Below are 24928 nucleotides of genomic sequence, written 5' to 3'. Positions count from 1 at the left end.
TTATTATAGAGCAGTTCCTTGATTTGTACATGTAGCAAGTACCGCCGCTTTGTCACTCAAATATGATATTGAATGTTTACTTTGTGAACATAATTTGAGTTTATCGAAACTACGTGGGCAAGATTATGACGGGGCTAGTAATATGCAAGGTGATATCAATGGTCTCAAAAATTTAATTTTGAAAGAGAATAAGTCAGCATTTTATGTCCATTGTTTTGCTCATCAACTTCAATTGACACTTGTTGCCGTTGCTAAAAATCACATTAACATTGCCGAATTTTTTTATGTGGTTAGTAATTTAATAACTGTTGTTGAAGGCTCTTGTAAGAGGCGAGATGCTCTTCGAGATGCACAATTTGCCAAAATTAAAGAAGATTTAGAGAATAGTGTACGTAGTAGTGGGCAAGATTTGAATCAAGAGACAAATCATAAATGTCCTGGTGATACACGTTAGGGATCATATTATAGGACTATTCTCAACTTGATTTTGATGTTCTTTGCTGTTGTTAATGTACTTGAGATTATTGAAGAAGATGGCCTCTCCGACTAGAAAGTTTAAACTCGATCTATTATGAGGTCAATTCTATCTTTTGAATTTGTCTTTACTCTACAATTGATGCAAAACATTTTAGGGATCATAAATGAGTTGTCAATAGCATTGCAAAAAAAAAAAAAAATCAAGATATAGTAAATACTATAGATTTTGTTAAAGTGTCTAAGTAACGATTGCAAGTAATGAGAGATGATGAATGAATATTTTTATTGACTGAAGGGTTTCCATTTTGTACCACACATGATATTCCTATCTTCAACATGGATGAAATATTTGTAGTTAATGGGAGGCCACGACGCAACACCCAACAAAATATAAATTTACATCATTATCGTGTTAAACTATTCTGCACAGTTATAGATATGCAACTTCAAGAGCTTAACAACTGTTTTCAGAGGCGAATATCGATTTGCTACTTTGTATGGCTTGCTTGAATCCAAGTGAATCATTTGTGGCTTTTGATAAGGAAAAGTTGATACGTCTAGCAAAATTATATCCATTTGATTTTCTTGGAACATATATCTTGGCACTTGACTCTCGACTTCAAAATTACATTTTTAATATGCGCAACAATGACTTATTTTTAAAGTTTCAAGGAGTTAGTGAACTTGCTGAAAATTTAGTGAACAGAGGGAAGCATAAGACTTATCTATTAGTTTATTTGCTTGTAAAGTTAGTTTTAACCCTTCCTTTCGCTACTGCAACAGTAGAAATAAGTTTTTCAGCAATGAAATATATAAAGAATAAACTGCGCAATTGAATGAGAGATCAGTGGATGAATGATTGCTTGATTGTGTATATTGACTGAGATGTAACTTGTGGCATTAATAATGAGACTATCATGCAACGATTTCAAAATATGAAAACTCGTAGAAGACAATTGTAAACTTTATGTATATGCGTGTTTTTTTATTGTTGTTTTTGTCAATATATGAATTTCTATTTTTATTAGATTATGTAATTTATACTTCTTAAGGAACACTCTAGGAAAATTTTTGAAGCCACCACTGGTATTAATCATCATATAGTGGGTTAGAAGAAATTTTCTTCGAGCTGATTTGAAAGGAAATATGGTCGAGCATAATAAGTTAATAACTAATAATAGATAATGTATCCATATGAAATGTCTTACCCCTTTGGAACTAGTCCCTGCCTAGAAGCCCATGTCATGTTCCTCTTGGGGCTCTTGGCCCATTGTCGTTGATTTGTTAATAACAATTTAAAGGGGGAAAAAACCACTAAACGTAATAATTTACTTTATAAAGAACAAAATCTATTTACAAAATTGATCATACTTTAAAACTGCAATCTTACTTAACATGTTTTTAGTGGAGGTGATTTTTGACAAATTCACCATTGTTTAAAGATCAACTTTATATCCTCCATACTTGCAAAATTTTTAGAAAATTAAACATTAATAGCTATGTTATCAATAAATCGTTTAAATTGCACTTTTTTTTTTTTTGGTAGTTTAAAATTATGCATAGGATATAATCTTATAGATCATGATGATGCTCGAAAATCAATAAGTTGAATGCTCCGAGTTTCAACAGTTGGATGACTTGAAAACAAAGGAAGAGACTATCAAATGTGACCGAGATGAACTGGCCAAGGACCCTTCGATAGTTAAGTCAATTTTCTTTCTAGTACACAAGTATAGTGAATGGATGAATAGTAGAACTTAACTTGGTTGGATGAGGCCTGATCCCTTTTATAAAGAGTTTGGAGTGGATCTACTTGTTAGGTGCACTAATATCTTAGGAGATGTGTGGACTTAGTGGGAAAAATGAAGCGAATTTTGGGGAATTTCCTCCACGTTCCGAGATGAGGGTTAGAGGTCTAACTATTCGAGATTATGGAAAATGTTCAATAATTTGCTAAGTGTTTATTAGTTGTCCATACCTTCTCATTATATGGAAAACCATGTTCTCTTTGGACAACCAGGTCCTTTTTGGATGATTGGTGACATGCTTGGATGTCCTTATTTTATGTTTGTGGTACATGTTCATTTTTTCTCTTTTTTGAAGACTATCTTGGATGTTATTGGTCTTGGACGACCATTATGGACGAAGATTACTTGTTGTTGATCACCATCAGATCATATAGTAAATAATATCTGATTGGAACAAAATTTGATGTGTATTAAGAGCATAAAAAACATGCAATCCAACAATTAGATTTTCGAATTATGTAGTAATGTTAATGATATTGAGTAAAGTTGTAACCCTAGATTACAACCAATTTTGTAGCTAAACTTTGTCCATCCCAATAAATGAAAAAGGGTTTGTGTTTATCTAGTTCTATTTTTATATATTTTAAGACAAGTGTTAATCATGAAACTGAACAGGATTTTTTTTTTTTTTTTTTTACTAGGGAGACAATAAGAGGGCTGGACCAAAAACGTGGTTTACAAGTGAGTTTTATGATTGTAAACCACTATACTGCCTTATTGTATTCTGGGGAAGTCAAATATTTTGTGGTAATAGCTAATAACATATAAAATTGGGTTTCGTAATCGGTGATTATGTTTATTATTGATTGTTTGAGTTTACATTTCTGCGACGTGATAGTTTTGGCATTGAAGCTATTAAAAGCAATTATTAGATAATAATTAGTAATTACTAATGATTTCACAATCTACCGGTTAGTTTATATGAAAATTTGGATCGAGAATCCGTGATGAAAGTAACTCATCTTCTTAATGGTATTACATGGAGAAACGGTAATGGTCTAATAGAAAGACAAGCCCTTTTACCCTTTACCAGTTGCAAGCTTACTTCCTCACCTACATTTCCCAGTCATAGCTTTCAAGCTAGGTAGGAAAATTCTTCGAAGAGCTAGCCAACTAGTAATCAAAGCTCAACTCAAAAGTTCCACGTAGAATATCTCAATTATGTGAAGTACCACAAAGCTTGTTTTGTTTTTTGTATTTTAATAATTGTTACAATTAGTAGGGAGGAGAGAATTTTCTTTATAACCGAGGCTTGCAATGTTATTGAACTACTGGCCAGAATTGAGTTTTATGATATTTCAATTAAGCATTGTTACAAGTATGACAATGCTAGCACTATTCCACTAAGCAGAATTATCTCAAGCATGAATTAATTCAAAGGGAAGAAGTTTAGAAAGTAATGATCTTATTTATTGTAACGAATGGAATGGTATTTAATTTTGGGGCTTGACAAAATATTTGAGGAAAAAGTCTATGAAATAGGTATTTTATGATGAATTTTATTTAACAACATACCCTAAACATAATTGTATAAGAGGCATTAAAGAATTTTCCTATATTATTAAATTTCACAAAATAATGAATTCAGTAGGAGTGTTATTGGTTTCTCAAAAAATAAAAAATAAAAAAGAGTATGACTGTTATAAGATTTGTATAACATAATTGTAATCTTATTAGGGGTGAAATTTCTAAAAAGTTTTATTTCGAATAAAAATACATATAAGGCATTAAAAAAATTTGAACTTTGCCCTAATATAATTATGTTCCAAAATCCACCCAAGAGATTTGGTGTTTTTTTGAAGAAAATCTAGGATCAAAACCGATTCCATATCGATTTATATCAATTTTCATAAGTATATGAGACTTAATTAATTTTGTTAGATTTAATGGTTGATAAAATGAAGTGACCAGCACATTATCACATTAATAAGACTTACCAACCAATTTGTGTCACTGATCATACAATGGTCACATGATTTTTCCATCCATAAAAGCTAATGAAAGTTAGTCTTCAGAAGTCAATTTGGCTGATAAATAAATTTTAGGAAGTTATAAGAAAAAATTGAAACTCCATGAGATGTTTTTACAACTGGACCCAAATCCAAGTAGTGTATTTGAATTTAGTTTTTTTTTTTTTTTTTTTTAAAAGAAAATTTAAATTTATATGTTATACCTTACATAAGTTTGAACAACTCCTATAATATAGTACAACTTGTTAAAAAAATCAAACATATTTCTTCTAGTCTACAGCATGGGCTTGATAAGCAAGACTTGAAGAAAATCAGATGAAAAACTAGTCAAAAGCATGGCGATGAGGACTTGATAAATCACATGAGACGGCGTGGACTCTATCAGCCAAGGAATATAAACTAATAATAAAGAAAATTCTCATTATATTTATAACAAAGACTTTGAGATACAAGACTTTTGATCAGAGCTGGGTTTTATGAAATTTGTCGGGAATAACTTATCTAGCTTTTCGCTAAAACTTTTTGTTGAAAGTATGCACTTGTACTTTGCAAAATACAAGTGCACTTTTAGACCAGAATTGATTTGCTTACACACCTGATGAATCTATTATGACATTGGTTTTACTAATCCTAATCTTGTGACACAGATATTGATTTGCTTAATTGTTCATGTGGGGAAAAATGTACCATTTTCTTGAGGGAGGACATATCAGCAATGGAAGATGCAACTCAAAAATTTGAGCAAGAAGAAGAAATTTTGCTGGAGCTTCAAAAAGAAACCAAATTTGGACATGACATGTTCCTGAAATCAAGTAAATAGTCTCGCATTAAGGATGGATCCACTCCATTTTGCGAAGTGAGATTTGAATAAATGCTTTAAATTATCTTAATTACTCCTGAATAGTTATACATTTGCCATGCTGTGTCAAATTTATGTGTTTTCTGGGGACAGTAATCAAATGCAAGAAGGCTCAGGGTATTAGAATGCCCAAAACTGTATTTTAAAAATATAAGGCATAAGTCCATTTTAAATGGGATTGTCAAACCATTGGAGCTATCACTAAAACTAATAGGATCAAGTTTAAGTGTCAGTAAAATTTCTTTCTTTCAATTTCTTAGAGATGATGGCTGTCAAAATTAGATGGAAGCCCATTTACAATGCTTGATTGTTCTTAAATTATACTCCCCTTTTTTTTCTAATATACTGTGTCTAACTCAACTATGTTCTGGAAATGAAAAACAGAACAATAATCAACATGAAGGAAGGAATGCCAACAACAGAAATGTAAGCTCTATGGAAGAGGCATCGACCATGAAAATGAAAGAAATGGAAATTGGCAAGCTCAATGGGGGAAAATCTAACAAGAGTAGATTCAAGAGTCATAGAATGAGAGGGCCTTCACTATCTAGGGATTGCAATAGGGTTAGAAGAGTGAGCTGAGCTGACCAAAACATAATTCACTAGTGCCTCAAGATTGTCTTCTAGAGTTTGACATCACTAAGACACCAACTTCTTTACTAGATTAGGATCCTCTAGAGTTCTTAGGATAACTCCAATATGGAATTCCTAATAACTCTAGAGGATCTTAATCCCTTCATTACCTTGACTTTCTAACAAGAAAGAATGCACAGAAGAAATTTTTAGCAATTACTGACTTTCTGACAAAGAAAAGAGAATATTTCAATTAAGGTCCTGGCATAATCAGATTCAAGTGGCTCTCAGCTTTCCTAATCATTCTTCCTTTTTTATTAAATGGATATATTCATAGATATCTACAAGGTATACATGGTAGTTTAGAAGGCTCCAGGCACAAATTTTGCATTGCTCAAGAGTAGTTAGGAAGGCATAAGTTTTGTAGTATTCAATAGTGGTTAGAAAGGCTCAAAATTTGGACAATCAATCAAATTCTGAGAAGAATGTTGTATATTACTGTTGTCTTTGACATATGTTTCCGTCTTCATAGTTTTGAAGCAAAATGCTGTATATCAAAATGCTGTCTTTGACATATTAATGTTGTATATTACCTCTTTCTTAGTTTTGAAGCAAAATGCTTTAAATTTGAACAAAATTACCAACCAAGTGCTCACCTTTTCAATTAGGGATGTGACCTTATTTTACAGTTTTTACCTATTTTTCCTCTTTTCTTGTACTTTTATTTTGTCAGGAGGGAGATAATACACCTTGAATTTTGTAACATCTATCTGAGCTTTGCTCTAATTATAGTAGTCATATTTCTACTGTATGATTTAACATGGTACAAAAAAACAGGTGACTTTGGTAAAGGGGGAATAGATGAATAAAAATTAAGACGAAAATGCACTTTTGATCCTTACATTTTGGGTCAATTCCTATTTTGGTCCCTAAATTACTTTCATTACTAATGTCATCCCCAAAAAAGGAAAATTGTTTTTACAATAGTCCTTGCCGTTAGTTAACAAACGGAAAAATCCTACGTGTTTGACGAAATGCCCAACTGACATGGCGCTGACGTGACCATTAAAATATTATTAAAAAAATTATTTGACATTTTTAAATGCCATCTCAGCATTTAAATTAATAAAAAAAAAAAAAAGCCAGATCAGAGTATTTAAACTTAATTAAAAAATAAATTAAAAAAACTGTAAATCTAATTAAAATAAAAAACCTTTAATTTCTTAATTTTAATTTAAACTGAAAATACAAATTTGATTTAAACTGAAATTTTAAAATTTCTCAATTCTCAATTCAAAATTTTTTTATCACAATCCTCGGCACCAAACCCCAATCCCAACCCCACGAACCCAAGTTACCCAACCCAACATCAAATTTTCTTAGTCACCAACATCACAGCATCAATTTAATCCCACTCTTTGCCCATTGTTCTCTCACTCTTTGTCTCTTTGATTTATCTTTGGTTTGCTCCAAACCCGGACACCCATGGCCAAAGACATCAGTAGGGAGTTGGCCATGACTGGATTGTCTTGTCATCCATATCTTAGAATAGTTTTTTGCATTACTCAAAATAGGATGTGATTATCCACAAAGCCGACTCAATGCGTGTTTTTGGCAACGAAACAACCAAAGCATTAGGAATTTGGTCACAAGGCTAAAATGAAGATAAAGATTGACCATTCAATACTCTTACAGAAACAAGTTATTTTAAGGTAAAGTTTGTTTGAAAAAATTAGCTCTAGGATAATGAAAATTTGCAATTGAGGAGTCCAAGCCTGGTCTATTTTCAGTTGAGGACTTATTATTTACCTATAAATCTGACCGGGGCCTTTCAAAGGTATTTGTCTTTGCTTTGTTTGCCTTGTTCTGAGTTTATAAGTGGGAACAAGATGATTTCCGTTGAGAACCAGGCAACTGGTATTGCTTTGATTATTGTTTCCTTCTTCCTTTTGTCCATGAATGTCAATAATTTTTATTTTATTATAAGTCTATAAGCTTAGTTCAATTGGAGTCTAACTTTTGTGTTCTTTTGTTTGAAAATATAAGTGTCAGAGAATGCAATACCAAAAGATGCATCAGATGGATTTGTTGTGCCAGAATCCAATGCCTTTGGCCAATCATTCAGGTTTTGACATTTTCTTCCACAATCTTTGTTTATAAGATCAGGTGATTTTCATAAATGGTGTAGTTTCTCATTCAATGAATTGTGTCAAAATGTGCGGTAGGGATTATGAATCAACTGTGAGGCTAAGCATTGTGGAGAATACCTATCGGTTGAATCATATTAACCAAACATATGATTTTGTAAGTACACTTTCAATAAGTTAATGTTTAAATATTAAACTTTAGGACTTCATAGTTTCAATTTGATATATGAAACTTTCAATGCAAATGCAGGTAAAGAGGACAAGGGAAGAGTATGCAAAATTGAACAAAGCAGAGATGTCCATATGGGAAGCCATTGAACTCCTTGACAGTTTTGTGGATGAAAGTGACCCTGACCTAGAGGAACCTCAGATTCAGCATTTGCTGCAGTCGGCAGAAGCCATAAGAAAAGATTATCCTAATGAAGATTGGATGCACTTGACTGCCCTTATTCATGGTAAATAGCCTATGCACACTCCTAGTTTCTGCTCTAAGGCTAACATGCAAAATATAAGTTCTTTGAATGTGTAATTGTATATGTTTAACTTAGTGGCTCTATGCTCTTATTCATAATATCAGATAATCACTGCACACACTTGGCCCTATATATTCAAGTTTACATAAAAACAACTTGATAATTGATTCTTGCATGGATTTCAGATGTTGGAAAGGTTCTTTACCATTCTAAATTTGGATCGCTTCCCCAGTGGGCTGTTGTAGGTAAGAAATGTTCTTAGACCAAAAAAATGTTAATATATTTCTCCTGTTTCGAGCCATTTCAATCTGATGATGAATTCTGATGTTGCAGGAGATACGCATCCTGTTGGTTGTGCCTTTGATGAATCGATTGTTTATCACAAGGTCTTCTCAAAAACATTAGTTAATTATGTTTGACATGATTATATATAGTCAGTCAATTGAAAGAAATTTCTTCGAATCTTTTGCATTGCAGTATTTCAAGGAAAATCCAGATTACAACAATCCTACCTACAACACTGAACTTGGAGTCTACTCTGAAGGATGTGGACTGGAAAATGTGCTGATGTCATGGGGGCATGACGATTACATGTACATGGTATATCCTCTGAACCTTCAATGAATATTTAATGAAAAATCTTTAATAAGATTTTCATATTGAAATTTCCACAATATGTTATTCCAAAATAACAATCATAATACTAATAACGTTGTTTCCAAATCCTTAGGTGGCCAAGGCAAATGGAACTACTCTACCATCAGCTGCATTATTTACCATCCGATATCACTCATTTTACCGTAAGTATTATTCTTTATCTTTTCCTTCAAATTTGAAAAATAGTTAATATTCTCGAATTGTTTTTATACAATAAAATGAGTTTTATCTGTCCATCTCGCAGCAATGCATACGGAAGGAGCATATAAATACCTAATGAATGAGGAGGACAGAGAGAATCTGAAGTGGGTTCTAACATTCAAGTAAGCTTCCATTTTGCTGTTTAATTTGTACATTTTTTTCTTTCTTACTCGTGTTCTTCCCCAACAACTATTCATTTCTCATTGAGCTGATTGTGAGCATCAGTGTTTTTCCCCACCAATTATTCAATTTTTGTTCAGCTAATTGTGACAACTAAACTGATTTTATTGTATTGTACAAAATAACAGCAAATATGATCTCTACAGTAAGAGCAACGTTCATATTGACGTTGAAAAAGTTAAACCGTACTATGAATCCCTCATAAAAAAGGTGTGTACCAGAGCAAAATTTTGTGCTTCGGTAATTTTAAACACTTTTTTTTTCTTTACTAAAATTGGATTTTTTTTTCTTTCTTTCTTTTTGCAGTACTTCCCAGAAAAGCTCAAATGGTAATCCTTGATGTTGGAAGGCATACTCCACTAAGGGAAAGGATCCGGCTTTAGGCTACCTGCTATACTTTTAGTTGTACTTGCTTTCAATTGGCAATGTTAATTTTATTTATATATGTACTACAAATTTCTGTAATCAGTACTAAGAAATTTGTAAATTATTAATAATGCAGTCTCACATCGGCAAAAAATAAGTTTTAATCCTTCCTTTCACTACTGCAGTAGTAGAAATAAGTTTTTCAGCAATGAAATATATAAAAAATGAATTGTTTAAATTGCATTTTTTTTACCCTTCCTTTCACATGAAATTTGTTGAAAGTATCCTCCCCCATAGCTATGTTATCAATAAATTGTTTAAATTGCATTTTTTTTTTTTATAGTTTAAAATTATGCATAGAATATAATCTTATAGATCATGATGATGCTCGAAAATCAGTAGGCTGAATGCTCCGGGTTTCAACGGTTGGATGAGTTGAAAACAAAGGAAGAGACTATCGAATGTGACCGAGATGAACTGGCCAAGGACCCTCCAATAGTTAAATTAGTTTTCTCTCTAGAACACAAGTATAGTGAGTGGATAAATAGTAGAACTTAACTTGGTTGGATGAGGCCTGATCCTTTTTATATAGAGTTTGGAGTGGATCTACTTGTTAGGTGCCACTAATATCTTAGGACATGAGTGGACTTAGTGGGAAAAGTGAAGCGAATTTTGGGGAATTTACTCCACGTTCCGAGATGAGGGTTAGAGGTCTAACCATTCGAAATTATGGAAAATGTTTAGAAATTTGCTAAGTGTTTATTGGTCGTCCATACCTTCTCATGATATGGAAAACCATGTTCTCTTTGGACAACTAGGTCCTTTTTGGATGACTGGTGACATGCTTGGATGTCCTTATTTTATGTTTGTAGTACATATTCATTTTTTCTCTTTTTTGAAGACTATCTTGGACGTTATTGGTCTTGGACGACCATTATGGACGAAGATTATTTGTTGTTGATCACCATCAGATCATATAGTAAATAATATTTGATTGGAACAAAATTTGATGTGTATTAAGAGCGTAAAAAACATGCAATCCAACAATTAGATTTTCGAATTATGTAGTAATGTTAATGATATTGAGTAAAGTTGTAACCTTAGATTACAACCAATTTTGTAGCTAAACTTTGTCCATCCCAATAAATGAAAAATGGTTTGTGTTTATCTAGTTCTATTTTTATATATTTTAAGACAAGTGTTAATCATGAAACTGAACAGGATTTTTTTTTTTTTACTAGGGAGACAATAAGAGGGCTGGACCAAAAACGTGGTTTACAAGTGAGTTTTATGATTGTAAACCACTATACTGCCTTATTGTATTCTGGGGAAGTCAAATATTTTGTGGTAATAGCTAATAACATATAAAATTGGGTTTCGTAATCGGTGATTATGTTTATTATTGATTGTTTGAGTTTACATTTCTGCGACGTGATAGTTTTGGCATTGAAGCTGTTAAAAGCAATTATTAGATAATAATTAGTAATTACTAATGATTTCACAATTTACCGGTTAGTTTATATGAAAATTTGGATCGAGAATCCGTGATGAAAGTAATTCATCTTCTTAATGGTATTACATGGAGCAACGGTAATGGTCTAATAGATAGACAAGCCCTTTTACCCTTTACCAGTTGCAAGCTTACTTCCTCACCTACATTTCCCAGTCATAGCTTTCAAGCTAGGTAGGAAAATTCTTCGGAGAGCTAGCCAACTAGTAATCAAAGCTCAACTCAAAAGTTCCACGTAGAATATCTCAATTATGTGAAGTACCACAAAGCTTGTTTTGTTTTTTGTATTTTAATAATTGTTACAATTAGTAGGGAGGAGAGAATTTTCTTTATAACCGAGGCTTGCAATGTTATTGAACTACTGGCCAGAATTGAGTTTTATGATATTTCAATTAAGCATTGTTACAAGTATGACAATGCTAGCACTATTCCACTAAGCAGAATTATCTCAAGCATGAATTAATTCAAAGGGAAGAAGTTTAGAAAGTAATGATCTTATTTATTGTAACGAATGGAATGGTATTTAATTTTGGGGCTTGACAAAATATTTGAGGAAAAAGTCTATGAAATAGGTATTTTATGATGAATTTTATTTAACAACATACCCTAAACATAATTGTATAAGAGGCATTAAAGAATTTTCCTATATTATTAAATTTCACAAAATAATGAATTCAGTAGGAGTGTTATTGGTTTCTCAAAAAATAAAAAATAAAAAAGAGTATGACTGTTATAAGATTTGTATAACATAATTGTAATCTTATTAGGGGTGAAATTTCTAAAAAGTTTTATTTCGAATAAAAATACATATAAGGCATTAAAAAAATTTGAACTTTGCCCTAATATAATTATGTTCCAAAATCCACCCAAGAGATTTGGTGTTTTTTTGAAGAAAATCTAGGATCAAAACCGATTCCATATCGATTTATATCAATTTTCATAAGTATATGAGACTTAATTAATTTTGTTAGATTTAATGGTTGATAAAATGAAGTGACCAGCACATTATCACATTAATAAGACTTACCAACCAATTTGTGTCACTGATCATACAATGGTCACATGATTTTTCCATCCATAAAAGCTAATGAAAGTTAGTCTTCAGAAGTCAATTTGGCTGATAAATAAATTTTAGGAAGTTATAAGAAAAAATTGAAACTCCATGAGATGTTTTTACAACTGGACCCAAATCCAAGTAGTGTATTTGAATTTAGTTTTTTTTTTTTTTTTTTTTAAAAGAAAATTTAAATTTATATGTTATACCTTACATAAGTTTGAACAACTCCTATAATATAGTACAACTTGTTAAAAAAATCAAACATATTTCTTCTAGTCTACAGCATGGGCTTGATAAGCAAGACTTGAAGAAAATCAGATGAAAAACTAGTCAAAAGCATGGCGATGAGGACTTGATAAATCACATGAGACGGCGTGGACTCTATCAGCCAAGGAATATAAACTAATAATAAAGAAAATTCTCATTATATTTATAACAAAGACTTTGAGATACAAGACTTTTGATCAGAGCTGGGTTTTATGAAATTTGTCGGGAATAACTTATCTAGCTTTTCGCTAAAACTTTTTGTTGAAAGTATGCACTTGTACTTTGCAAAATACAAGTGCACTTTTAGACCAGAATTGATTTGCTTACACACCTGATGAATCTATTATGACATTGGTTTTACTAATCCTAATCTTGTGACACAGATATTGATTTGCTTAATTGTTCATGTGGGGATAAATGTACCATTTTCTTGAGGGAGGACATATCAGCAATGGAAGATGCAGCTCAAAAATTTGAGCAAGAAGAAGAAATTTTGCTGGAGCTTCAAAAAGAAACCAAATTTGGACATGACATGTTCCTGAAATCAAGTAAATAGTCTCACATTAAGGATGGATCCACTCCATTTTGCGAAGTGAGATTTGAATAAATGCTTTAAATTATCTTAATTACTCCTGAATAGTTATACATTTGCCATGCTATGTCAAATTTATGTGTTTTCTGGGGACAGTAATCAAATGCAAGAAGGCTCAGGGTATTAGAATGCCCAAAACTGTATTTTAAAAATATAAGGCATAAGTCCATTTTAAATGGGACTGTCAAACCATTGGAGGTATCACTAAAACTAATAGGATCAAGTTTAAGAGTCAATGAAATTTCTTTCTTTCAATTTCTTAGAGATGATGACTGTCAAAATTAGATGGAAGCCCATTTACAATGCTAGATTGTTCTTAAATTATACTCCCTTTTTTTTCTAATATACTGTGTATAACTCAACTATGTTCTGGAAATGAAAAACAGAACAATAAGCAACATGAAGGAAGGAATGCTAACAACAAAAATGTAAGCTCTATGGAAGAGTCATCGACCATGAAAATGAAAGAAATGGAAATTGGCAAGCTCAATGGGGGAAAATCTAACAAGAGTAGATTCAAGAGTCATAGAATGCGAGGGCCTTCACTATCTAGGGATTGCAATAGGGTTAGAAGAGTGAGCTGAGCTGACCAAAACATAATTCACTAGTGCCTCAGGATTGTCTTCTAGAGTTTGACATCACTAAGACACCAACTTCTTTACTAGATTAGGATCCTCTAGAGTTCTTAGGATAACTCCAATATGGAATTCCTAATAACTCTAGAGGATCTTAATCCCTTCATTACCTTGACTTTCTAACAAGAAAGAATGCACAGAAGAAATTTTTATCAATTACTGACTTTCTGACAAAGAAAAGAGAATAGTTCAATTGAGGTCCTAGCATAATCAGATTCAAGTGGCTCTCAGCTTTCCTAATCATTCTTCCTTTTTTTTTAAATGGATATATTCATAGATATCTGCAAGGTATACATGGTAGTTTAGAAAGCTCCAGGCATAAATTTTGCATTACTCAAGAGTAGTTAGGAAGGCATAAGTTTTGTAGTATTCAATAGTGGTTAGAAAGGCTCAAAATTTGTACAATCAATCAAGTTCTGAGAAGAACGTTATATATTACTGTTGTCTTTGACATATGTTTCCGTCTTCATAGTTTTGAAGCAAAATGCTTTAAATTTGAACAAAATTACCAACCAAGTGCTCACCTTTTCAATTAGGGATGTGACCTTATTTTACAGTTTTTAACTATTTTTCCTCTTTTCTTGTACTTTTATTTTTTCAGGAGGGAGATAATACACCTTGAATTTTGTAACATCTATCTGAGCTTTGCTCTTACTATAGTAGTCATATTTCTACTGTATGATTTAACATGGTACAAAAAAACAGGTGACTTTGGTAAAAGGGGAATAGACAAATAAAAATCAAGACGAAAATGAACTTTTGATCCTTACATTTTGGGTCAATTCCTATTTTGGTCCCTAAATTACTTTCATTACTAATGTCATCCCCAAAAAAAGAAAATTGTTTTTACAATAGTCCTTGCCGTTAGTCAACCAATGGAAAAATCCTACCTGTCTGACGAAATGCCCTACTGACATTGGCACTGACGTGACCGTTAAAATATTATTAAAAAAATTATTTGACATTTTTAAATGCCATGTCAGCATTTAAATTAATAAATTAAAAAAGCCAGATCAAAGTATTTAAACTTAATTAAAAAAACTTTAAATCTAATTAAAAAAAAAAAACTTTAATTTCTTAATTTTAATTTAAACTGAAAATACAAATTTGATTTAAATTGAAATTTTAAAATTTCTTAATTCTCAGTTTTAAAATTTTTTATCACAATCCTCGGCACCAAACCCCAATCCCAACCCCACGAACCCAAGTTACCCAACCCAACATCAAATTTTCTTAGTCACCAACATCACTGCATCAATTTAATCCCTCTCTCTGCCCATTGTTCTCTCATTCTTTGTCTCTTTGATTTATCTTTGGTCTGCTCCAAACCCAGACACCCATTGTCATGCCCCAAACCCGGTACCCGGATTTGCGACCATGACTGGCATGCTAATATCAAGCCTAAACCTGATATTAACAAGAACCAACTTAACTTTTTTAAAACTTTTACAAAAGCTTTCCTCATTCTTTTCATTTTTGTTTCTTTACTTAAATGATATAACCTTTCACTTGACATTCAGAGCATCTACATTGTACTCCAAAGAATAACATAATTCACCACTTGTTCAAATTCGAATTTTCACATAATACATCTCTTAATACTTTAAGGTACACACTTTCATTAGATCCTAAAATACACAATACTACAAAGCTAAACATCAAATTACTAATTTAGGATCTATACACATCAAACTAAAACCAGCTCCTTCCAAAACTCGACTAAGGCTCCTACTGCTCTAAAATAAAACCTGCTAACTGAAAGAGTGGAATGGGTGAGCTACACAGCTCAATTCAATATGGATGCATGTAAATAAGATCATTTTATTATATGAATATTCGAACAGGAGAACATCTTTTCATGCATAGTATTTTATACTATTCATAATAACTTATACGCTCTTCATAGAAAATAATTGTTCTCCTTTTTCTTATCGGGTTAATATTACTAAAACCTTTCAGATTAAACTTCTTTCATTTCCTACAAAGTCGCCATATATATATATATAAATATATATATTCTCATTACAAAATAATTATTTTAACTTAAATCAAATAAATGGCAACTTTGCATTAAACTAGAAACATCTTGACCCCATAAGAAAATCTTTCTTTATAAACATTTTCCCAAAAATATTATAACTTTCATAGTCATAAAACTTAACATTTCATAAAGAACAGGTATCTGATAACTTTTAAACATAACTTGTACTTTCATCAGAAACTTTATCTCTATAGTACAACAGACCTTCAGAAACTTTTATCTTTAATGAATAGCTTTTCTTTTCATCAGAAACTTCTTCTTGCCATGAGAGCTTTTACTTTTCACAATGCATTTAAACAAAATAATTCTCTCATGATTAATAACATGACATAGCTGTTCATAATTAACTTATTGGTTAGCCCATATCTGATAAGTTTGTACTTATTTGGGAGGCTTCTAGCACCACAGTGCTAGGCATCCAGCATTCCCCACAATGCCAGGTATTCCCGAGATTACATCATAATACATATCTTCCAACCATGGGGGTAGGTTGGCTTCCCCCACAAGTTGGCCGTAACCAACAAAGGGCGGGTACAGCAGAGCCAGTCCCACTTAATGGCCAATCATATAACATTTTCCATGGAAAGTCAGTAATTAACCCCTACTGACAGAGTTCAGATTACTAGAGGACATAACCCGAAAACATTTCATACTTTATATCATACTGAAATTTCTTGTTTTGCATGACATTTCATGATAATAACATTTCCATTCTTTTCTTTAAACATCATGTTCGTGGAATCAATAATAGCATCAATATGCTTAAATCATATACATAAGTTTTTCGAAAGCTCACAAACATATCTTTGTCAGAATAATGATTACATGCCATATCTCTAATCAGAAACATTTTAATGCATAATATACTTTAAAATAACCTCATGACTTACCAAATGCCCATATAACTTATCCCTTACCTGAAAGCAGAGGAACCGAGAGCCTAAAGTCGAAGGAGCTTAGACTTGGATACTGGTAACACCTAAATCATAAATCAAAGCTTATTACTATCCATAATTTCTTTGTCATAGACGTACACATTCATCTCAAAGCCTATCTCTTAGAATCAAGGAAATCCTAATTCCCATCACATAAAGTTCCCCAAAACATATGATACAATCATCAAACACATTTGCAGCCAAACCATAGAGAAACCAATCCAAAAAATTTATATATGCTTCAAACATACCAAAGGATGAGATTATTAAATTATAGCTCAAAATATAAACCCTAACTCGAGAATTAAATCTACAAAATCGGGTGTAGCATATGTTGTTCACTGCTCATTCCAGCAGCATATGCTCCATTTGTAAAATACAAACTGGCTGTCCAAACACATCCAATTGTCATGAAATTTTATACAACTACTCCCCTGTATGTCCAGTATATACCATAAAAATTTCGGAGCCAAAAAAAAAACCCATGATTTATTAAAAATCATACAAGACAACATACTCAAATCTGTCCTGACAGAATTTCATGCAACTTATAAATTAAACCATTATTTTTATATTAATCCAAATGCTGTGAGACCAATTCAATAACAACCATAAGTGTCTTAGGTTTCATAGGAATTATCCCTAGCATCCAAATTCACTATATACAATTTAATACATAATTTAACATGCATGAACACAGAATCTGTCACAGTGACAGCTTCAGTACATATTCTTACAAAATCATCAACAAATAGCAATAGGTCTTAATTTCATTTGGATATTTTTATTCCTATAATTAACATACTAAAATATGTTATTAAACATTAAATAAACCATAATATCATCAAACCCTCAAATCACTAAAACAGAATCATAATTCAGTCTATAAAATCAGAATAGAGGTTAAGGAAGTAGGGATAAACAAATAAAGTTTTGATTACTTACCCCCAACAATTTGAAGCTGAAATTTTAGTGTTAACCTTTTAATTTCTTCTTTAGAGAGGGATATTTTGTGTTGGTGAGACAGGGAGGGCTGCCGTGTAGAAGCAAAGGAAGAAGAGAGAAAGAAGAACAAAGGAAGAGGAATAGAGAAAGAAGTAAAGGAGCTGGACTTTCTGGTCTGAGGCAGCCAGCAAAATAGGATAAGAAGGAGACTTTTGGGGCACAAAAGGAAGACAAGAAATGTAGACAAATTGGGGTGGGATACGTGGGATGCTAGGGAAGAAAATCACGCCCACTTTCAACTTTCTTGCATTCACACTTATATATATATATATATATATATATATTCTTTGCATTCACACTCATTTACAAAGAATAATATCACTTTACACACACACATATACATATATCCTTACCTTTATAAAGTTATATCTATCACATTAAAAGAGCATATATGTTCTATAATAACTCATGCATCATACCTAGTTAAAACACCACAACTATATATATATATATATATATATATGTATGTATGTATGTATGTATGTATCTCATAACTTAACCACTTAATATAGTTTTGTACATAATTAGTGTGTGTGCATATATATATATATAATAAAAATGGTCATTCAATTATTTATAATCTTTACAATTCTCATTCAATGGCATTATAAAATAATATGCTTATTAAATACTCTTATATTAATTTTTGTAAGTAAGTGGCTTAAAATATTAATAATACTTAACCACTTAAACAAATAGTTTAATTATAAAAATTGGGTCGAGGTGTTACACCCGTGGCCAAAGACATCAGTAGGGAGTTGGCCATGACTAGATTGCTTGTCATCCATATCTTAGAATAGTTTTTTGCATTACTCAAAATAGGATGTGATTATCCACAAAGCTGACTCAATGCGTGTTTTTGGCAACGAAACAACCAAAGCATTAGGAATTTGGTCACATGGCTAAAATGAAGATAAAGATTGACCATTCAATACTCTTACAAAAACAAGTTATTTTAAGGTAAAGTTTGTTTGAAAAAATTAGCTCTAGGATAATGAAAATTTGCAGTTAAGGAGTCCAAGCCTGGTCTATTTTCAGTTGAGGACTTATTATTTACCTATAAATCTGACCGGGGCCTTTCAAAGGTATTTGTCTTTGCTTTGTTTGCCTTGTTCTGAGTTTATAAGTGGGAACAAGATGATTTCCGTTGAGAACCAGGCACTTGGTACTGCTTTGATTATTGTTTCCTTCTTCCTTTTGTCCATGAATGTCAATAATTTTTATTTTATTATAAGTCTATAAGCTTAGTTCAATTGGAGTCTAAATTTTGTGTTCTTTTGTTTGAAAATAAGTGTCAGAGAATGCAATACCAAAAGATGCATCAGATGGATTTGTTGTGCCAGAATCCAATGCCTTTGGCCAATCATTCAGGTTTTGACATTTTCTTCCACAATCTTTGTTTATAAGATCAGGTGATTTTCATAAATGGTGTAGTTTCTCATTCAATGAATTGTGTCAAAATGTGTGGTAGGGATTATGAATCAACTGTGAGGCTAAGCATTGTGGAGAATACCTATCGGTTGAATCATATTAACCAAACATATGATTTTGTAAGTACACTTTCAATAAGTTAATGTTTAAATATTAAACTTTAGGACTTCATAGTTTCAATTTGATATATGAAACTTTCAATGCAAATGCAGGTAAAGAGGACAAGGGAAGAGTATGCAAAATTGAACAAAGCAGAGATGTCCATATGGGAAGCCATTGAACTCCTTGACAGTTTTGTGGATGAAAGTGACCCTGACCTGGAGGAACCTCAGATTCAGCATTTGCTGCAGTCGGCAGAAGCCATAAGAAAAGATTATCCTAATGAAGATTGGATGCACTTGACTGCCCTTATTCATGGTAAATACCCTATGCACACTCCTAGTTTTTGTTCTAAGGCTAACATGCATAATATAAGTTCTTTGAATGTGTAATTGTATATGTTTAACTTAGTGGCTCTATGCTCTTATTCATAATATCAAATAATCACTGCACACACTTGGCCCTATATATTCAAGTTTACATAAAACAACTTGATAATTGATTCTTGCATGGATTTCAGATGTTGGAAAGGTTCTTTACCATTCTAAATTTGGATCGCTTCCCCAGTGGGCTGTTGTAGGTAAGAAATGTTCTTAGACCAAATAAATGTTAATATATTTCTCCTGTTTCGAGTCATTTCAATCTGATGATGAATTCTGATGTCGCAGGAGATACGCATCCTGTTGGTTGTGCCTTTGACGAATCGATTGTTTATCACAAGGTCTTCTCAAAAACATTAGTTAATTATGTTTGACATGATTATATATAGTCAGTCAATTGAAAGAAATTTCTTCGAATCTTTTGCATTGCAGTATTTCAAGGAAAATCCAGATTACAACAATCCTACCTACAACACTGAACTTGGAGTCTACTCTGAAGGATGTGGACTGGAAAATGTGCTGATGTCATGGGGGCATGACGATTACATGTACATGGTATATCCTCTGAACCTTCAATGAATATTTAATGAAAAATCTTTAATAAGATTTTCATATTGAAATTTCCACAATATGTTATTCCAAAATAACAATCATAATACTAATAACATTGTTTCCAAATCCTTAGGTGGCCAAGGCAAATGGAACTACTCTACCATCAGCTGCATTATTTACCATCCGATATCACTCATTTTACCGTAAGTATTATTCTTTATCTTTTCCTTCAAATTTGAAAAATAGTTAATATTCTCGAATTGTTTTTATACAATAAAATGAGTTTTATCTGTCCATCTCGCAGCAATGCATACAGAAGGAGCATATAAATACCTAATGAATGAGGAGGACAGAGAGAATCTGAAGTGGGTTCTAACATTCAAGTAAGCTTCCATTTTGTTGTTAATTTGTACATTTTTTTCTTCTTTACTCTTGTTCTTCCCCAACAACTATTCATTTCTCATTGAGCTGATTGTGAGCATCAGTGTTTTTCCCCACCAATTATTCAATTTTTGTTCAGCTGATTGTGACAACTAAACTAATTTTATTGTATTGTACAAAATAACAGCAAATATGATCTCTACAGTAAGAGCAACGTTCATATTGACGTTGAAAAAGTTAAACCGTACTATGAATCCCTTATAAAAAAGGTGTGTACCAGTGCAAAATTCTGTGCTTCAGTAATTTTAAACACTTTTTTTTTTCTTTACTAAAATTGGATTTTTTTTTCTTTCTTTCTTTTTGCAGTACTTCCCAGAAAAGCTCAAATGGTAATCCTTGAGGTTGGAAGGCATACTGCACTAAGGGAAAGGATCCGGCTTTAGGCTACCTGCTATACTTTTAGTTGTACTTGCTTTCAATTGGCAATGTTAATTTTATTTATATATGTACTACAAATTTCTGTAATCAGTACTAAGAAATTTGTAAAATATTAATAATGCAGTCTCACATCGGCAAGAAATAAGTTTTAATCCTTCCTTTCACTATTGCAGCGGTAGAAATAAGTTTTTCAGCAATGAAATATATAAAAAATGAATTGTTTAAATTGCACTTTTTTTACCCTTCCTTTCACATGAAATTTGTTGAAAGTATCCTCCCCCACAGCTATGTTATCAATAAATTGTTTAAATTGCATTTTTTTTATAGTTTAAAATTATGCATAGAATATAATCTTATAGATCATGATGATGCTCGAAAATCAGTAGGCTGAATGCTTTGGGTTTCAACGGTTGGATGAATTGAAAACAAAGGAAGAGACTATCGAATGTGACCGAGATGAACTGGCCAAGGACCCTCCAATAGTTAAATTAGTTGTCTCTCTAGAACACAAGTATAGTGAGTGGATAAATAGTAGAACTTAACTTGGTTGGATGAGGCCTGATCCTTTTTATAAAGAGTTTGTAGTGGATCTACTTGTTAGGTGCCACTAATATCTTAGGAGATGTGTGGACTTAGTGGGAAAAGTGAAGCAAATTTTGGGGAATTTACTCCACGTTCCGAGATGAGGGTTAGAGGTCTAACCATTCGAAATTATGGAAAACGTTTAGAAATTTGCTAAGTGTTTATTGGTCGTCCATACCTTCTCATGATATGGAAAACAATGTTCTCTTTGGACAACCAGGTCCTTTTTGGATGACTGGTGACATGCTTGGATGTCCTTATTTTATGTTTGTAGTACATATTCATTTTTTCCCTTTTTTGAAGACTATCTTGGACGTTACCGGTCTTGGACGACCATTATGGACAAAGATTACTTATTGTTGATCACCATCAAATCATATAGAAAATAATATCCGATTGGAACAAAATTTGATGTGTATTAAGAGCATAAAGAACATGCAATCCAACGATTAGATTTTCGAATTATGTAGTAATGTTTATGATATTGAGTAAAGTTGTAACCTTAGACTACAACCAATTTTGAAACTAAATTTTGTCCCATAGTATCCCAATAAATAAAAAAGGGTTTGTGTTTATCTAGTACTATTTTTATATATTTTAAGACAAGTGTTAATCATGAAACTGAACAGGATTTTTTTTTTTTTTTTTTTTACTAGGGAGACAATAAGATGGCTGGACCAAAAACGTGGTTTACAAGACAGTTTTATGATTGTATACCACTATACTACCTTAATGTTTGGATTCTGGTTTTAACGCGTATGGATTTTGTTCATTAAGATTTTTTTTTTTTTTTTTTTGGGGTTTGTTTAGGAGTGGTAGGAATTTCATTGTAAGGACTTCAACAGACTTTAATTACAATATTTGCGTACTAAAACACCATTTAATTTCCCAAATTTTATAATATCATATAGAGAAAAACTTATAAAAAATAGTCACATGAATAATAAGTCCTATTATAAATTAATTAGTTAGACCCACTATTCTTCCAAAAGACCTTGGTGGTATGGGTTTCAAGGAATTACAAAAATTCAATGATGCAATGCTAGCAAAACAAGTGTGGCGGCTTCTCGAGGATAAAACCTCTCTTTTCCACAAGTTCTTCAAAGCAAAGTTCTTTCCCAACAGTAGTATATTTGAGGCGAAGGAAGATAAGGGTTCCTTTGCCTGGAAGAGTATTCTCAAAAGTCGGGATGTCATAAAAAAGGGGGCTCAATGGAGAGTGGGGAACGGCGAGAACATTCTTATCTTCAAAGACAGCTGGCTGCCTAACCCTCAAAACTCTAAAGTTCAATCCTTTCCATCCTTTTTGGGTAGTGATGCACAAGTTTCGGTTCTGATTGATAAGGAGAGTAGATCATGGATTACAGATGCAATTAGTAATAACTTCATGCCACATGAATAAATCAATACCCATAAGCATCATGGAAGCTGATGACAAGCTGTTTTAGCCAAGCAATTCGGATGGGTTATATTCAGTCAAGGCCGGTTATAGCCTCCTGGTAAATGAAAATTTGATTTCCCCCGGTGGAACCTCAAATATACCTTAGTCTAAGAACACTTGGAAGGGCCTTTGGAATCTTAAGATCCCTAACAGAACCAAAACACTGATGTGGCGAGCTACAAAGGATGCACTGCCAACCCGGGCAAATCTCACTCATAGGAAGGTCCTCACTAATCCTACTTGCCAAGTCTGTGAAACAGAGCCAGAGTCCACCTTCCACACCCTCTGGTCTTGCCCAAAGCTAAAAGAGGCTTGGAAAGTACATTTTGAGACTTTGAAAAACGAAACACAAGAATGCTTGACCTTCCTGGATGTGTTTAAAACATGTTTGGAGCAGCCCCACAATACGTACTTTTTTGCAATGCTAGTTAATCAGATTTGGTTCAGAAGAAATAAGCTGAGATTGGGTGAGGAGGTGGTGGACCTGAAGCTGCTTAACTCAAAAGCCAGAGACGCTCTTCATGAATTTCAACTCGCCACCGCCGTGCCTCCAAATCCCCCTCCTATCCGAACCCCCATCAAATGGAATCCACCCCCATCGGAATGGTTCAAAATCAACTTCGACAGGGCTGTTTTCAAGGAGCAAGCGAAAGCTGGTTTAGGCTCCATCATTCGAAACGACCACGGTCTAGTTATGGCTGCATCAACACAAGTTATTCCGCTGCCCACTTCTGTGAAGATGGTGGAAGTGTTAGCAGCGCGAAAGGCTTTCATCTTTGCCAATGAACTTGGTTTTGATAAAGTCATCCTAGAAGGAGACTCTGAAATTGCAATTAGAGCCATGAAATGTGATGACTACTCTGCAGCATCCTTTAGTCACATTGTCTCTGACATTAAGGCAGTGGCAGCTCAGTTCAGGTGCGTGATAATCCAGCACACTCGCAGACAAGGGAACATGGTAGCACATAGCCTTGCAAGAACATCATGTAATTTTCCTCCTTTTTGTACTTGGATGGAGGAAGTTCCTCTGTCTTCTTTTGCTGTGTATTCTGCAGAAACTATCAATAATACATGAGCCCCTGGCTTTTTAGGGGTGGCCTCTCAAAAAAAAAAAAGTTAGACTCACTATTATTTATGTAAGTGAAATGAATATACATTTCTCAAACTCCAAAAATATTCTATAATTACCTATAAAGAAAAAGGTGAACCCCCACCCTTAAAAAAAATTGATTTTATGTTTAGGAAAATTAACTACATTTTTAAATTTATTTTGGGATATATATTAACTACGTTGAGAAAAAAAATATGTTTACTAATAAAAATAAAAAATAAAAAATTCGGGTTGAATGAGAAAAGAGTGTTGAATTCCGTCTATATAAAAAATCAATTGATGTCTTAAACTAATGATAAAAAGCAATCATGAAAAATAAGTATACTTAAGCACACTTTCAAGATATAAATGTACTTAAGCACACTTTTAACAAAAAGTTTTTAGCAAAAAAACTAGATAAATTGTTCCCAATTGGATATCGTGAAAAAAGTATATTAAAAGGATGTGATCCGCTTCCAGCTTACTTCTTGCTTAAGGGCTCTATATAGCTACATGTTGCTTTCTTGTAGCACGTGTAAAAGCTAGCCAATAGTTTTAGCAAAACAACTACTAGTTATATTGATATAGAGACCTGGATTTGTTAACTCAACTCATTGGTTGAACAAGAGATTGGAGATTGGTTACATCAAAAATCGATTTGTGTCGAAATTTGATGATAAAAGCATTTTCGATAATCTCTATATCTATTAATAGCCAAATTTAGAGAAAATTCAATTAGATTTTAATTAGATTCTCAATTTTCGCCAATGTCCCATTTAAT

The 24928-nt window shown here is 32.6% G+C and overlaps 3 protein-coding genes and 1 long non-coding RNA gene across 4 annotated transcripts; 3 read left to right on the top strand and 1 right to left on the bottom strand.

The window, feature by feature from the left end:
• Positions 1-7549: 7549 nt before the first annotated feature.
• Positions 7550-9825, top strand: LOC115957774 (probable inositol oxygenase). Its single transcript, XM_031076097.1, has 11 exons — positions 7550-7604; positions 7734-7812; positions 7913-7991; positions 8085-8289; positions 8493-8552; positions 8641-8693; positions 8785-8907; positions 9038-9107; positions 9209-9287; positions 9474-9555; positions 9652-9825. Exons 1-11 carry the CDS (start codon positions 7577-7579, stop codon positions 9676-9678), a joined length of 885 nt encoding a protein of 294 aa, XP_030931957.1. The 5' UTR covers positions 7550-7576; the 3' UTR covers positions 9679-9825.
• A 5597-nt stretch (positions 9826-15422) lies between these two features.
• On the bottom strand, positions 15423-17974 carry LOC115957775. Its single transcript, XR_004084399.1, has 3 exons — positions 17694-17974; positions 16704-16792; positions 15423-15527 (listed from the first exon to the last, which is right to left on the bottom strand). It is a non-coding gene; the product is annotated as an uncharacterized LOC115957775 (long non-coding RNA).
• Positions 17975-18861: 887 nt separating this feature from the next.
• On the top strand, positions 18862-21198 carry LOC115957773 (probable inositol oxygenase). Its single transcript, XM_031076096.1, has 11 exons — positions 18862-18918; positions 19046-19124; positions 19225-19303; positions 19397-19601; positions 19804-19863; positions 19952-20004; positions 20096-20218; positions 20349-20418; positions 20520-20598; positions 20784-20865; positions 20963-21198. The coding sequence occupies exons 1-11, from the start codon at positions 18891-18893 to the stop codon at positions 20987-20989; spliced, it is 885 nt and encodes a 294-aa protein (XP_030931956.1). The 5' UTR covers positions 18862-18890; the 3' UTR covers positions 20990-21198.
• Positions 21199-23223: 2025 nt separating this feature from the next.
• On the top strand, positions 23224-24132 carry LOC115957109. Its single transcript, XM_031075338.1, has one exon. The coding sequence runs from the start codon at positions 23224-23226 to the stop codon at positions 24130-24132; it is 909 nt and encodes a 302-aa protein (XP_030931198.1).
• The last annotated feature ends 796 nt before the right edge of the window (positions 24133-24928 follow it).

Source organism: Quercus lobata, chromosome 8 (assembly GCF_001633185.2).
Source record: "Quercus lobata isolate SW786 chromosome 8, ValleyOak3.0 Primary Assembly, whole genome shotgun sequence".
Classification (NCBI taxonomy): domain Eukaryota; kingdom Viridiplantae; phylum Streptophyta; class Magnoliopsida; order Fagales; family Fagaceae; genus Quercus; species Quercus lobata.
The sequence above is the reverse complement of the archived record's forward strand: the minus strand, read 5'-3'. Positions and strand labels throughout refer to the sequence as shown.

Bases quoted from the DNA above. Each gene is read 5' to 3' on its own strand.
- LOC115957774 (XM_031076097.1), top strand. From the start codon at position 7,577: ATGATTTCCGTTGAGAACCAGGCAACTG. The intron at 7,992-8,084 runs GTAAGTACACTT...ATGCAAATGCAG, and splicing joins TTAACCAAACATATGATTTT to GTAAAGAGGACAAGGGAAGA. The intron at 9,556-9,651 runs GTGTGTACCAGA...TTCTTTTTGCAG, and splicing joins ATGAATCCCTCATAAAAAAG to TACTTCCCAGAAAAGCTCAA.
- LOC115957773 (XM_031076096.1), top strand. From the start codon at position 18,891: ATGATTTCCGTTGAGAACCAGGCACTTG. The intron at 19,304-19,396 runs GTAAGTACACTT...ATGCAAATGCAG, and splicing joins TTAACCAAACATATGATTTT to GTAAAGAGGACAAGGGAAGA. The intron at 20,219-20,348 runs GTATATCCTCTG...CCAAATCCTTAG, and splicing joins ATGACGATTACATGTACATG to GTGGCCAAGGCAAATGGAAC.
- LOC115957109 (XM_031075338.1), top strand. From the start codon at position 23,224: ATGTGGCGAGCTACAAAGGATGCACTGCCAACCCGGGCAAATCTCACT.